This window comes from Leucoraja erinacea, chromosome 15 (genome assembly GCF_028641065.1).
Source record: "Leucoraja erinacea ecotype New England chromosome 15, Leri_hhj_1, whole genome shotgun sequence".
Taxonomy (NCBI): Eukaryota; Metazoa; Chordata; class Chondrichthyes; order Rajiformes; family Rajidae; genus Leucoraja; species Leucoraja erinaceus.
The window spans coordinates 16,768,214-16,783,287 of NC_073391.1; the positions used below are offsets into that span (position 1 = coordinate 16,768,214).

Below are 15,074 nucleotides of genomic sequence, written 5' to 3' on the forward strand. Positions count from 1 at the left end.
CTGAAACGTTTTCTCCGACAACCATCCTGCAATCCTGAGGATTTGGTCCATGGATACATCAAGGCGTTTTGCTGCGGATGTAGCTGCAGCCCTGGTGGAGTGATAATTAAATATGTTATTGTCCACTCCCGCCTATCTTAACCCATATTTCAGCCACCGCGAAATGGTCTGAGTTACACTCTATGGTACAGTTTCTTATAGCTGATTAAAACGCCAATTCCTTGCCTCTGATAGCCTTTGTACTTTCACTGTATAACAAAACGTGCTTCACTATACAGAGGCGTTTGTCCTCCGGGTAGGCCATCAATTCTATGACCTGCCCCGCTGATCCTGGCCTATATTGTTTAATAATACGGTCCTGGATCACAAACCCCAAACTTCCTGCCGCCATAGTGAAGCCATCCAGTCTTACTTTTTGCAATAACTGGAGCTTATGCGCTGTGACTAGCGCCATCAGCATTACCATTTCTAGTTAGTTTATCCAGATTTAATGCTGTAGCCGGCGACCAATTCCTTAGCAAGGTCAAGACCACACTTACATCCCAGATATAGTTGTATCTTATTTTTGGTGGCTTGGTGTTAACATTGCCTCTTAAAATTTTAACTACCAGAGGATGTGATCCCACAGACTGTCTTACTGTTCCTTGCCACCAATAAGTTGACAATGCACTTCTGGCACTATTCACAGTGCTGTAACTCAGTCCTCCATATTGCAGGCTGGTGAGAAACTCTAGCACCGCCGGAACATCCTTATTTCTGTGGTCCAGAAAGTTATTATGGCAGTAATTAGTCCATTTTTAATATGACCTAAATACTGTTATTGTGTAGACCTTCTTTGTGCTGCTGTGATCATGTCCACAGTTCTTTTTGATAGCCCCATGTCCCGTAGCGGTGTATTAGAGTCTACAACCTACTAAATCAATATTTTCTATGACATGGATAGCTATCCTCAGTTACTGGATGCACCAGCAACTTAGGACTATGTCTTACCGTTATACATGGTTCCAGCACCATGTCCTGTACCCCGGAAAAACCATAGTTGGGTAAGCCAATCAGGTACTAAGACATCCCTGATGCAGATTCCTGTTGAATTTCCCTTAGTACCCCAAATTTATAAAGTAGAAAAAGGAGGTAATACATAAATGAAACCCCCCCCCCCCCCCTAGTGCAGTGAAACAGCATCTGTAGCTTCTGCCTCAGGATCTGGTACCAATGATACATACCTCGGTAACTGGTGATTTAACCCTGGATGCAATTCTAATATCCGGCCTTACATACTTTACTGATTTTAGCAAATACCGTTCTATCCAACATCCATTCAGTACTTTCAATAAATTTTCGTGACCTGGTGTCTGCCACTGAATTAGTATCCCTGGTAGATACGTAGCCGATAACCAAATATTCCTTTGGACACACCATTGCCAAATTGAATTTGCCAATTCATCACAAGATTTTGATATCTTTCCACCCATATGACTTATATATGCCATCACCGAGGTATTATCTATCTACCATCTAACATGCTGCAGTTTCATTCCTGAGCAATAAGATTTTAGCCCATGAAATGCACTTAACATTTCTAACCCTTAGTGTTATGTAGGTTAGCTTCTTATATATTCCATCTCCCCCATAGCTCGAGATGGTATCAGTTGTACCGTAACCAAATGCACTGGCATCTGTTTGTAATAGCACAGACGGGTTGTGAATAACTATTGGGTTTGGAGCAATACTTAACATTGTATTCCCAACATTGTAATTCTTTTATAGCTTCTATCATTAGCTCCATTGGCCAAAATAAATGACCTCTATAATTATGATCCCATTGAACTCTGTGGCTTTCCATATTAGTAAAGTCATTAACATATTAAATGTGTTAATGGTGTCAATTTTGACTTAAGTGGATGGACAATGAATCCCAGCTGTTCAAACAATTGTTTAGTGGCAACCACTGCCTAACATGCTGATTCATACGTTTTTCCCACAATAAGGATATCATCCAACTGTACCATTACTCTATGATTTTTGGTGTTGCAGCAGTCCCAACGCTGATTTAAAATTCTTCCCCCTGTTGGATATTGAATAGCAAGGATCTTAAAGATTAATACTTGCCATACAGTAGCCTGCTGAAAACTAAGTCTTTAGCACTGCTAAAAGTATCCATCTTTAAAATGAATATATTGCACAACATTGTGAAGCATTGATAATCCATAATAATACGGCAACCCCCATCTTTCTTATTTTTAATAAAGATGTTTGAGACAAATCCTGTTGTTCAGGTTTGGTTTATTCCATTACCAGCATGTATATCTGTCCGGTTTATGTTGTACTGGAGGGTTTTGTTTGAGTAGAAAACTCTATCAGATATCCCTTAAAACTGCTAAGGATGTATCTGTCCATAGATATATTACACCAAGCTTCAACATGAAGTTGCAATGTCCCTCCAACTTCCGTGCTCCCTATTAATGCTGGAGCCCCAAATTCACCTACCTCCATGGTTATTGGTGGTAACCAAGTTATTTTTCTTGGTTTCATACGCGGTTGTGGAGAGCCTAAAGGTTAATGTTACTTTTGCATCTTCCACAGTGGTCGTCCCGGGCCAAACCCTAAACAGGACGCTGCTGCTGGGTACCTCTGCCCAATTCTTTGTAGTATAATTACAAAAACACTACCTCTCTTAGGATGCACATAAGGTTAATGTCTTCCCCAGATATCCTTTGGATGCTTTAATCAGCCCCAAAGTCAAGCCTCCTCGCCAATTCTTTTACCTGTTTAGACAGGTCTCCCCCCCCCAAATAACGGGGTCTATAGCCCTTTGCTTACATAGTATAGCGAACTAGGGTCTAGAGCTGGCTGAATGGCCCTTCAAACTGCACATTGCAAAAAATAGTGCTAATGGCATCCTTGTGGTCACTAATTTTGTCCACCTTTTTTAACATGCCGGCCAAAGCTGTTATGCCCGCCATGAGACCTTTCAGAGTATTACGGATTTTCCCAACTCCTAACGGCCTTCCCAACATGTCTGCAAATGCACCTGTAACAATGGCTACATTAAGAGCACCACAATATTCCGGGGTATAGAAGCCTTGCCAACACTTCAGCAAAAATATTAGCTTGAAGTTGATGGGTGGACTCACAGTCCTTCAATACTCACAGCCATCCTTCTCGAGATCATTCTCAGTGTGTTTCTGCTGGCAGTACTGCTCATCATGTTCAGCAGGTTGTTTTTTCCCACCCTTCAATAGGGGACAGTGGCTCCATCACCTGCTCAGATTTTACCCCGTCAGACCTTCCATACCCTCCTCAGAGGCGTCTGACATTTCATGCAGCCCTTATGGGAAACTGCTGTGGGACTTATATTTATTTGCCCACTGTGGCTATCCTCCAATCCCGGAGCCTGCCACTGTGGAGAAATTTCCTCCAGCCACCGCTCCAGCCGACTTACATGCTCTCGGGCACTAGTCGTCGCGGGTGCTTTAATATATGGGACCGCTCCTGCCGACCTTGGTGCTCTCTGGCACTAGTCGAACGCGGTATTTCCCGCAGCCGGTCCCCATGCCTACGGGCACTGGTCGTTCCCCATGGTCCTGGTACTCACGGGCACCTCTACCCATTTAGGGTGAAGTTTGGCACTCGCTCCCTTATGGGAGATGCTGGTGCCGACATTCATTGCTGCCTGCTGCTGGTCATTAAACAGCAGCAAACTCTGTGTGGCAGCACTTCAGCTCTATACTGACATCAGTAGCTGGCTGCCTGCTGTTCAGAACACAGCAGTAACGACCTGTGGCTCTGCCCTGACATCCTTAGCTGGCTGTCTGCTGTTCAGCAACACAGCAGTAACGTCTGTGGCTCTGCCCTGACGTCCTTAGCTGGCTGCCTGCTGCTCTTCAGAAATACAGCAGCCACGTCTGGAAAAAAGAACCAAAGGTAAGGGAGGTTTGTTCTTACCTGTACTGGTTTTCAGCCTGCCGTTTTGGGAGGAACGTCCTTCCTCCCACAGCCCCACGGACCCCGTAGCGTAGGTCCTTGGGCTGCTGTCCCCGATGTCGGCTCTCTCTCTTCCGGGTGGTGTAGCCGCTTCGGGACGTGTTGCTTCGCTTCCCGCCCGGCAGCAGTCAATCTTGCCGGTGCGGGGAGCGACGTCGGGCACAGCTGTTCTGCTGCTAAAAATAGCTTTTAGGAATCCTCTCCGGAGGATTCGCATGCTATCGGCTGCTGCTGGCTGCTGGCTGCGCTGTTTCTGCAGTTCTCCCCTCCAGCTCCCGCAGCTTCTTGTATTTCCTACCTGCAAGGTAAGTGGGAAAAATTTTGCAGTCTCTTACCTGCTTCTTTGCATTTCCCTCTAGGGAGACGTCGTCTCCCACGTCTGACTCGTTCAATGCGTGTATGTGATATGACACGCATGCGTCGTAGCGGGCTTCTTTCACGTAGTCACTCACGTGACTCCGAAGTAAAATGAATGCCATTCAACCATGGTGACCATGTTTATTAAAAAATGAGTATTTTGGCTAATCATTTGTTTAAGAAGGAACTGCAGATGCTGGAAAATCAAAGGTAAACAAAAATGCTGGAGAAACTTAGCAGGTGAGGCAACATCTATGGAGCGAAGGAAATAGGCAATGTTTCGGGTCTCGACCCTTCTTCAGACTAATCACATTTACCGCGACCAATCCGTAGTCCTGCGTGTTATGGATTCTTTCTAAGAATTAGATTGCAGTGGTAAAATTGCTGCCTTGCAGCACCAGAGACCTGTGTTCAATCCTGATTAATGGGTGCTGTCTAGAAGTTTGTAGGTTCTCCCTGTGTTTTGCATGGGTTTTCTCTGGGATCTCGGGTTTTACTCACACTCCAAAGACGTACAGGTTTGTAGGTTAATTGGCTTGGTAAAATTGTAAATTGTCACTAGTGTGTGTAGGATAACATAACTGTGTGGGGATGCCTGGTCGGCGCCGACTCGACGGGCCGAAGGGCCTGTTTTACGCGTCGTATGTCTAAAACTAAAATTAAAAGCTAAAGCTGGTAAAAGCTTTTGAGCACTGTAACACCTGGCCAATGCAGTCTTGCTGAGGAATCTCTGCCTTTTATGGGTCCAAATACTTTAAGCAATGCTGGGATGTTGCAAAGTAAAGGAGTTTAACTTAAATGCATTTGAAAGGGGTTACATCATCAAGGAGTTTCAAGTGGTGGAGGCACAACTTGTAAAGCAGAATCTGATGGGATATTATGTATCATCCAAGGTCTGTCAGTTGCTGGTTGGTGAACTGTGGAGCTGCTGATGAAAGGAATTTGGATTAGATTATTTGTTTTTCTTAGGCATTATGAATGATAAGAAAATGCAGGAAAATAATCTCTCTATAAAAGAATTGCCCATAGCTCAGGCAGGGATATCTCACTGGAAGCGTACACCATCTTCATGCAACTATTGCTCCTGCTGGCTCACTGCATCTGCTGCCTGGTCCACAGCCCTGAGGATTTTGCTCTTCACTTAGCACCAGATGTCTGTTGCCAGGTTATGCGGAATGCAACACATTCCTAGTCTCCTGGACTCATAATGTCAATTGAATGTCATCTAGAGACATATGGGATTCTCTACTCTTATCCTTGTACTTGTGTGGCTGTGGTACCGATGCTTGGCTGGTGTGAGAATGCCAGAAGCCGTGCAAGTCAGAGCAACCTCTTATCCCTTAGGATCCAACCAATAAATGTAGCTGCTAATAATGCCATCTTGTGGACACTGTTTACAGCAAAACTATGTGACCAGATAATATCACAGCTACTGCACTGAAGATTTGCCACAAGCCAGGCAGTTCCCTGCTGTTGAAACTGTGGCATCTATCTATCAATGTGAAAAATATGTCCTGCCAACAAAAGGCAAATGTTGTTCACGGAAGGAAGCAGAAGGTGGTGGTGGAAAGTTGTATTTCAGGCTGGAGGCCTGTGAATAGTTTTAGTTTAGGAGATGCAGCATGGAAGCAAGCTCTTAGACCCATCATGTCAGCGCAGACCATGGCCATCTGTACACCAGTTTTATCTTAGACACTAGGGACAATTGTTTTACAGAAACCTATAAACCTGTACGTCTTTGGAATGTGGGAGGAAACGAGAGCACCCAGGGGGAAAACCCACGCGGTCACATGATGAACATACAACAGTCATGATTGAATCCCGGTCTCTGGCGCTGTAAGGCAGCAACTCTACCGCTAAAATGTCTCAATGTCAGCAGAATCTCCTTTTAAAGTGAGTAAAGAAAGAATGTACCACACAGTAATCGTAGTCCTCTTGTGAATGTTCCTCAGTGGTCGTTTTCTGCAGCTTTGAGCTACAGTCATGCCAGGATAGGTAGGACACGCCATTGCATGAGACTTCATGTTATTGGGTGGATAACACTGGGGAAATATCAGGCATGCTGGAGTAGATCACAATTGGATCCACCCATTCAGGTAGTGACTTCCGAGGACCACCATTCACCCTCACACTATTACTGGTAGGTAGACAGTGGAGGGTGGAGTCAACAATATGTGCTGGCTGTGGGAATCTTGCAGAGAAAAGCAAATTATCTTAAGTGCTCACTGCCCCAGAAGGCTGAAGTGAAAAATTAGTGCAAATCTTGAGAGGTAGGCAGGACTCTTCCAAAAGAGGTTGAGGTAGACTGGGCATCTGTATACTTTAATAAGAGAGTGGCTTCTAAGCAGCGTTTTCAATGGCAGAATGTTTCTAAGCATGATACATCCATCATTCTACAAGAGATGAGTTCCTTACCGCATTCAATATATGTTCCTGGCCTACTGACCTCACCTTTGTAACACCAATAAATTCTCGGTGGTACTTCTTAGTGTTATTAATTACCTGATTGATACAGACAGAGCAGGTGAAGAATTGTGCTCCCTTAAGGTTATGAGGTGTTGCAGTGAGAACGATTGATAACATCGCTGGCATCTCCGTTACTCTTTACAGTTTGTCATCTCAGGGCATTTAGTTGTGGTGTATTGCATGTTCACTTGCCAACATAAAAATGAGTCCTCGTTTAGAATTCTGAGTGATCCGTGTGGTGTCCTTCCACTGCCACAGTGTTTTCTTTTCCTGTCTATTAGTGCAATGAATAATACACACTGACCTACTGTATGTAGGAACTGTTGGAGCGGAAACTAAACTGAGGATTATATGTACAATGACACATTCTCCTTCAACTTTCAGACTGTATCCCTGGTTGAGACTAACTGCAATTGTTACATTTGATTGCACAAGTCCTGGTTTGTTGTTGTTTTTTGTGTATATAGAGTGGGAAAGCAGATTTGAGATCTGTGCTCAGCTGTTTGTAAACTGCCCAACCAGGGTGATTGCAACATATCTCAATTTGTTTTAATAATTCGGGCTTCTAAATATATAATATGAGCTTCTAAAGGCTGATCCAGCATTGAATTACCCAATCCCAATTATCCTTGAGAAGGTGGTGTTGGGCCGCCTACTTGATCTACTGCAGGTCTTGAGGTGTGGGGAACATAAAAAGCTTTACGTCAGTACACGTGACAATAATAAACTAAACTAAACTAAACTACTATGCTGTTAGGGAGAGAGTTGACACAAAATGGTGGAATAGCTCAGTGGGACAGGCAGCATCTCTGGTCAGAAGGAATGGGTGACGGTTTGGCTCGAGACCTTTCTTCAGATTGAGAGTCAGAGGAGAGGAAGATTAGAGTAATGGAAGGGTAAGGTGTGACAATGACAGATCAAATCAGAAGATGTTCAAGGCAATGTAGAATGGTTCATTGTTAGCAGAGGGGAAGGTGGCAATGAGGCCTACAAATTAATCAGGAGGACAGTGAAACTAGTTGGAGAACTGGGGTGGGGGAGAGACAGAGAGAGGGAAATGCAAAGCAAGTGTTACTTGAAGTTAGAGAAATCAATATTCGTACCGCTGGGTTATAAACTGCCCAAGTATGACTTCAGCTGATGGAAGATAGTGTGAGGGACAAGTCTTCCCATCATACTGAAAAGTGGCCCTTGCACTGTCTGTAGCACCACACAGACCTACCATTCTCTGCCTCGTTTAGGCAGGTAGCTAACTGCTAACATGTGAAAAAGGCCAGTGGGGTGGGAGACCCTTCAACCCAACAATGGGCATGCACCACATTTTTTCTCCTCCCCCAAAACCTGTCCAAGATAAAACTGTACCTTTCATGATACCAGCAATGAAATAAATATTGCTCTTTGCTGAAGGGTGAAAACCACGAGATGTGGGTGAAACAAAGTGGTTGGAGATAGCTTTGTTTGCAGAAAATTTGATGAGAATGGAGATGGCAGGATCTGGGAATGGCTGGGAATGGAGATGGCTGGGAGGACAGCAAGTTTGTTTTTTGTGCACCTTAATCTGACTGGGAATCTATAATGAGTACTGTGACATGTTTGTTATATATACATGATTTGGATTAGAATGTGGGGGGTCTGATTAGTGAGTTTGCAGTTGCAGATCACAAAGGTTGTCTCAGGATATAGAGCTGACACAGATCAGCTGAAAAGTTAGTTGGAGCAACGGCAGATGAAATTAATCCCGATAAGTGATATAATGCACTTAGGAGGGTCAATGTTTGGCACAATGTATAGGAGTGTTGATGTGCAGAGGGACCTTGGGGTGCAAGTCCCCCATTCCCTAAAATAAATGACACAGGTTAAAAGGGTAGTGAAACAAGCATTTGGTATGCTTGCCTTCATAGACCAAGGCGTTGAGTCCGAGAGTTGGGATGTCAAGTTGCAATTATACGAATCATGGGTTACACTGCACTCAGAGCATTGTGAAGTTCAATGCAGGAAAGATGTAGTCGCCAATGAGAGTACAGAGAGATGCGAAAGTCATTTTTCCCCAAAGAATCTAGAAGTGACGGACTCGGGTTAAGGTGAAAAGGGAAAAATTTAAAGTAGGTCTGAGGGGTAAGTTATTCCTACCGAGGGAAGTGACTATCAGGAATCAGTCAGACCAAGTAGTGGAGGCAGATACACTTATAATGTTTAAATGGTATTTGGACAGGGACTGAGACAGGAGGGATACGGGCTTAATGTAGGCAAATTGGATTGCAACCTTCACGCGGTCCGCCCTGTTTCGACAAATGCAATCAACCTAGCTGCACAATCAAGTAAGATCAAATAGACCAAGTTGTCCTACAACTTTAGGCTGTGCACGCCATACGCAAGAAGAAGAGAAGAAGATGAAATTCAACATGTGAAAACAAATGAAAGGGACTCGCTGTTAAGCAGCATCTTGCTTCTCCTCTTCCTACAGTTCTCCTGCCACTATGCACTTCTATGGTTTTCTACATAATTTGTTTTTTGTACTATCATGGTCCAATTTACTTTGAATAACTGATTGTTTATTGTATATTTAGAATTGTTGTCATTGCATCTAATGTACCTGTAATGTTGCAGCAAGTAATATTGTTCTAGTTTATATCCAATGTATTATGTGAAAAGCACTCTTGACTCCTTGCTTAAAGGAAACAATATTCTGCTTCCCCATTTTGCAAGGGCACTACAAACACTTCACCTCCTCAACAAGCCCAAGAGATGTCTTACCCCTTTAACCCTGTGACAGAGATGACAAGAATGTCAGGTCTGCAGAAGATGTTAGCGCTCAATACAAAGACTTTAAATGTGATAGAAGTCACACCATATGCTTCATTCAATCATTATAGCAAGCTGCTGATCCTGGCAAATCAGTAACGGTTAAAAAAGTTCAAGTGGAGTATGTGTAAGGTATATGTTTTGAGTCATAATGTGAAAATTTGAGCCATTTTGACTGTTCAGGAAAGGTCTTTTTCCACAGAAAATTACTAACTATCATTCAACCAGATTATGGTCCATAATTTAAAATGATGTTGACAGTGCAAGGATACCTCTAAATGAAAAGTGCTACAACTGATTAAAGCTTCTCAGTGTTATGAGTTGACGTTATGACTTTACTAGCTGACACTGCCTCTTAGTCAAGAGTGTGGCCGTGACTGGAGCTCTTGGAACCATAAACAAATTAGCTGCTTGTCGATCAAATCAAATTGCTTCAGATTACAGATTAGTTCCTTTATCCCATTAATAATGTGTAACCTTGTATCCCCATGATTACATTTTGTTATTGCCTCCTTAAAGTGGATTTTGGAGAATTATGACAGTTTGTGTGAAAGTAGCATCATTATTCTATGTTCATCCACATTTAGCTTTCCGTTCACTCCAAAATCACTGCTGAATGTGCTACCTGCCAATTTGGACTGTAGTAACGAAAATGGTATACACCATTTTTAACTTTTCATTTATACAGAAAATACTGGAGTCCAAATTATGTGCCAATATTTTATAATTGTTTGTTGCACAGTTCATGTTGGAATATCCATTGTGAGTGGGATATATTTCAATTGAGTTTAATGCCATCATTTAATCTAGTTGCAATTTGCCCACCATATTATAGAGGCTTTCCTTGCATCAACAGTGAAGCCCAGACACAGAAGGTGCACGGCCATGTCGGCAGCGTTGTGCAGGATGCGGTACAGCCAGAGCTCAGCGCTCGGCCGTGCTCATGCTCAGCGTTCGTCAGCGCTTGGTGCTGCTTGGTGCTCAGTGTTTGCTACTACTCGCCAGCTCCACCATTGCGGCTGCCAGCGCAGGTCTCCTTGCATCCTTGCGTCACCGCGTCTGGGCACCTTGGCCTCGGGCCCGGGAGGTACCAGAGATGACGGAAGTCTGCGGGCCGGATAATTACGGGAAAGAAAGTACGCCTCCGGATGATTTCAGGTTACGGGCCACATTCGGCCCGGGGGCTGTAGGTTGCCCACCCCTGATCTGAGCTATTTTCAATGATCAAAAACTTAAAATAATAACTCCTCACAATGGTATCTGATGATCTCAGTTTTATCACATTCTAATTATGTTCATAGAGTCATACAGCATGTAAACAGGCCCATTGGCCCAACCTGGCCAAGCCAATACATTAGTTAATGTTGTATAAAACCTATGCAGGCAACGCTCAGTTATTAAGGTCTTGAAACATACCACGACTGAACATTTCACATTTAAGCAACAGAAAAGCAAAATAATATGAATGCTAGAAATTTGGAATAAAAATAAAATCTGCCTGAAATGCTTAGCTAGTGAAGCAGCATTTGTGGAATGAGAAATTAGGTCAATGATTCAGGTCGCCGGCCTTACATCGGAATGATCAAAAGATGTCTGCAATAAAAGGAGCTACGGTTTTGTTCAAATATATTAACTGTTCATATCCTGCTTCCTATAAAATCATAATCTGCACCATTTCTGTAAAGTTTTAACAACTTGTTTGTTCGAATGTGATTGATATGTCTTTTGTCTGTGACATTTTCTGGGAGTGCAGGTATTGACCTGCCTTAATAGACTTTACAGCAGAGTAATAATGTATTTCTGTCTTCCTTGTGGTGTGGACATAGTTGCCATGTTTTTTAATAAAAAAACTCTCTACCCTTTACATTAAATTCAATTATTTTTCAAAGAAAGGAGGACAAAGCTGGAAACATTAGGAAGTCCAAGACAAAATCTTATTCATCAGCCTTTTCTTCTTGCAGGAGTGACTGGGTGACATCGTACAGTGTTCTGTTGAGCAATGACAGCTACAGCTGGGTCACCGTCAAGAATGGATCAGATGATATGGTGAGCAATAACATTCGGAATGATTTTATGTGCATAAAGATAGAAAAAAACTACATAAAGTTGTCTCTAACTCGATTAATTAAAAATGGAGATGATTAATACATACAAACATATGTGAAACAAGGAAGTGACTCATTTTGAGTAGGAAGGGATTGCTGATGTTGGTTTACACCAAAGATGGACATAAAATGCTGGAGTAACTCAGCAGGTCAGGCAGCATCTCTGGAGAAAAAGGAATAGGTGACACTTGGGACGAGACTCTTCTTCAGACAGAATATTGCACTCTGAGCAATATTCGTCTCAAGGGACAGCAAAGTCTTTGTATTGCAGTGAAACACAAGCTCCATATTCAGGCTGCACATTCACATGGTGCTGGCTGCATTCAGTATGTTACAATTCTGAACTGTTATAGAACCAATGCTTTGCTGTGTATTTACACACACATGGGTCCAAGGTTTGGAACTGAATATAAAGGAATATTATTATGGGAGTCTGCAATCAGACAACAAATGTTTTGTTCAAGGGGTCTATGGCTGTAAAATTTGCTACTGTACAAGGCCCATGGAATACACGTTATGCTCTTCATTGTTTTCAGATGCAAAAAAGCTGATTATATTGGTGGGGAACTGGTTGAGGAGATTAAGGGAGAAAGTATAGGAGAGCATGTAAAGGGTTGGGATCTTATATGGTTGAGACTGGATGTTGTGGAGCTGGTAAAGGGCGCCTGCTGTGGACGTTGCCATGAGCTTTTTGAGTTAGGAAGATTGAAGGTTGGTAATCAGCTGGGAGGAAGGTTGAGTGGGGTGAGCAGCAGATTTCTTAATCAATGGGTGGGGGATGGTGGGGAAGTGCAACAAATCAATGAGTGGTAGTGTGAGCATGTGTCTCGGACTGTTGAGGTATGCAGAGGGACCTCGTTAAAAAATCAAGAATAAGCTTAATTTTGATAATAAATGTATACAAAGCAAAACCATGCAAATCCCTTAATACATTCCTAGTGTCATACATTCAATATTGTTATTGTTATTGTTATGCCCAGCATTGTTGGCATATTTTTTTACACACTCATGTAGCCCCCTGGGGTGATATTCCTTTCCTTGTTTGTCCCCACTGGATTTAGCCCTCAATGTCCAACAGGGGAAGGGAAGGACCCTGACAGTGCACCTCCAGTGCAATGGGCCAGTTGGCAACAATTCCTTACGGACATCTCGCTGTTCTGGAAAACCAGGTTTCGGAGCGACTGAAGCGCATCTTTCGCAGAATTGATGGCCTTCCAGCATCATTTAACGTCCATCTCAAGATTCAAGATTTAATTTAATTGTCACATGTACCAATTAAGGCACAGTGAAATTTGAGTTACCATATAGCCATATTAAGTAAAAAGCAGTCCTAGGCAACACCCCATCAATCAGAGAGTCCTGTGTTAGGCAGCTCCTCGGGATGAACCATGACAAGGACTCTTGCATCTTTTTCCAGACCCTCTTAGCTAATCTACAATCTGCAAAGAGATAGTATCCATCTTCTCTCTATAGCCGTCAGACGGGGAGCATGCAATGGGAGAAAATTACGATGATACAGGATTCCTGTCTATATGGAGTTTGTACATTCTTCCCGTGACCACGTGCGTTTTCTCTGGATGTTCCAGTTTCCTCCCACATTCCAAAGACGTACAGGTTTGTAGGTTAATTGGCTTCTGTAAAATTTGTAAATTGTTCCTAATGTGTAGGATAGTGCTCGTGTGCGAGGATTGCTGTTTGGCGATGAGTCTGTTTCCGTGCTGTGTCTCTAAACTAAACTAGACTGAAAGGAAGGATGTGACTGGGTTGGCTTTCACACCACCAGCCAAGCAAGACCTTGGAGTTTGTTGGTAATTTCTGCCAATGAGGCATTTCGCCAGATGAACTGAGCAGTCTGCTCAGGGAGCTACCCCCAGGACCCATCCATTTCTTGTCCCGTAGTGCCTGCAGGGTGTTCTGTGCTGACCACTGCCTGATGGTCTTGTGGTCAAAGGAGTTGGTCTGGAAGAACTTCTCTTTGCAGAAGGCCCCGAGTAGAACTGACACGATTATGCTTAAATACAATCTACTGAATGTGGATTCCCATCCATTGGATTCCATGGTTTGCAGGTTCCCTTTGAGTGATCATGACCATTATGAAGGCTTGCTTCTGCAGGAGTGCCTCATCCCCATCCCCATCCACATTTACAGCTATCTGTGCTCCTCCAAGCATCTGACACATCAAGTCTGAGATTCATAAGGTGAGTCTCAGACTTGATGGAACTTGTAGGATGTAAATGATATTTCTTTGAGGTTAATTTTGTAGTCTAATTGAAATGCCTGGCTACAATGCATGGTGTTTTACACCATTTTTTTTGCAGTAGCACAGGGTTCCTGTGTTGAAAATAAAAATTCTGTTCTACTTTTACCAACATTGTACAAATTTTGAATTTACAAAACATTGATACTGAAACTCTTGGAAGAAAGATGCATACTGTTGTATTGCTTTCCTCAAATTTCTGTTAGCCTCTAGTTTGTGATATCTCCTTAAGAGATTGAAAATCATAAACAAACACTAACTACTGATACCTTATTTTACCTTTCTTTGGAGAGATAAAATTAGATTAAATGTTAAAAGATCCACTACAAATTCCACTCAGAAGACATTGCCACAGTGTTTAGAAGTTTTGAGAGAAAATGGCAATAGATCTTGCTTCCAAAATGGTGTACTCTATTTTTGTAGCTTCTTTAAAAAATACAGATAACACGCAAATGATGCTATTGATAGCACATCTGCAATACAACAATATAATATGTATCATCCTGTGGTAGGATTGTTTATTATAAACAGCCCAATAAATAATTTATATGTTGCCAAGATTGATTTTTGTTTTCTCTCTGCCATTCCTGAAAAAGAGGTTAAGATGAAGGATTAATTTTAGTTGCAAATTTCCTTCAGAATAATTTATTAAGTCTATGTTTTCAAAATAACTAAAACTAGATTTATGGCACATTTTGTGATGCTTGAGTCTCAGCCTTAATGTAAGTATCTCCCAGTTTACTGTCCATGAGATATTTTTTTTAGTTTATTTGGCTACTCGGCTTAATTGGAAGCCATCACTTTTGCTGGGTGCCTGACACCAGCAAGAAACTAACATCACTAAATAGGAAATCCACATCATGGGGATTACTAAAGCTGTGTAGATAGCTATCTTCACGGTCAGTGGCCAGCTCTGTCAATGTGCCAGTTGCTGCAAATTATATGGATCATTATCTCTTTCACCAGGATTCTATCGGATCATGAATTACGTTATTAAATGGTGGCTTCCAGTTTTAGTTTTAGAGATGCAGTCTGGAAAAAAGTCCTTTAGCCCACCGAATCCATGCCAACGAATGATCACCTGTACACTAGTTCTATCCTAC

General features: G+C 42.6%; 1 protein-coding gene across 1 annotated transcript in view; it reads left to right on the top strand.

Annotated features, from left to right (window-relative positions):
* Nucleotides 1–15,074, top strand: part of cpxm2 (carboxypeptidase X (M14 family), member 2) — a 162,359-nt gene that overhangs the window by 75,725 nt on the left and 71,560 nt on the right. Inside the window, exon 5 of the mRNA XM_055646765.1 lies at nt 11,571–11,655. Within this exon, the coding sequence (XP_055502740.1) occupies nt 11,571–11,655 (85 nt within the window). The remainder of the gene's footprint in view (nt 1–11,570; nt 11,656–15,074) is intronic.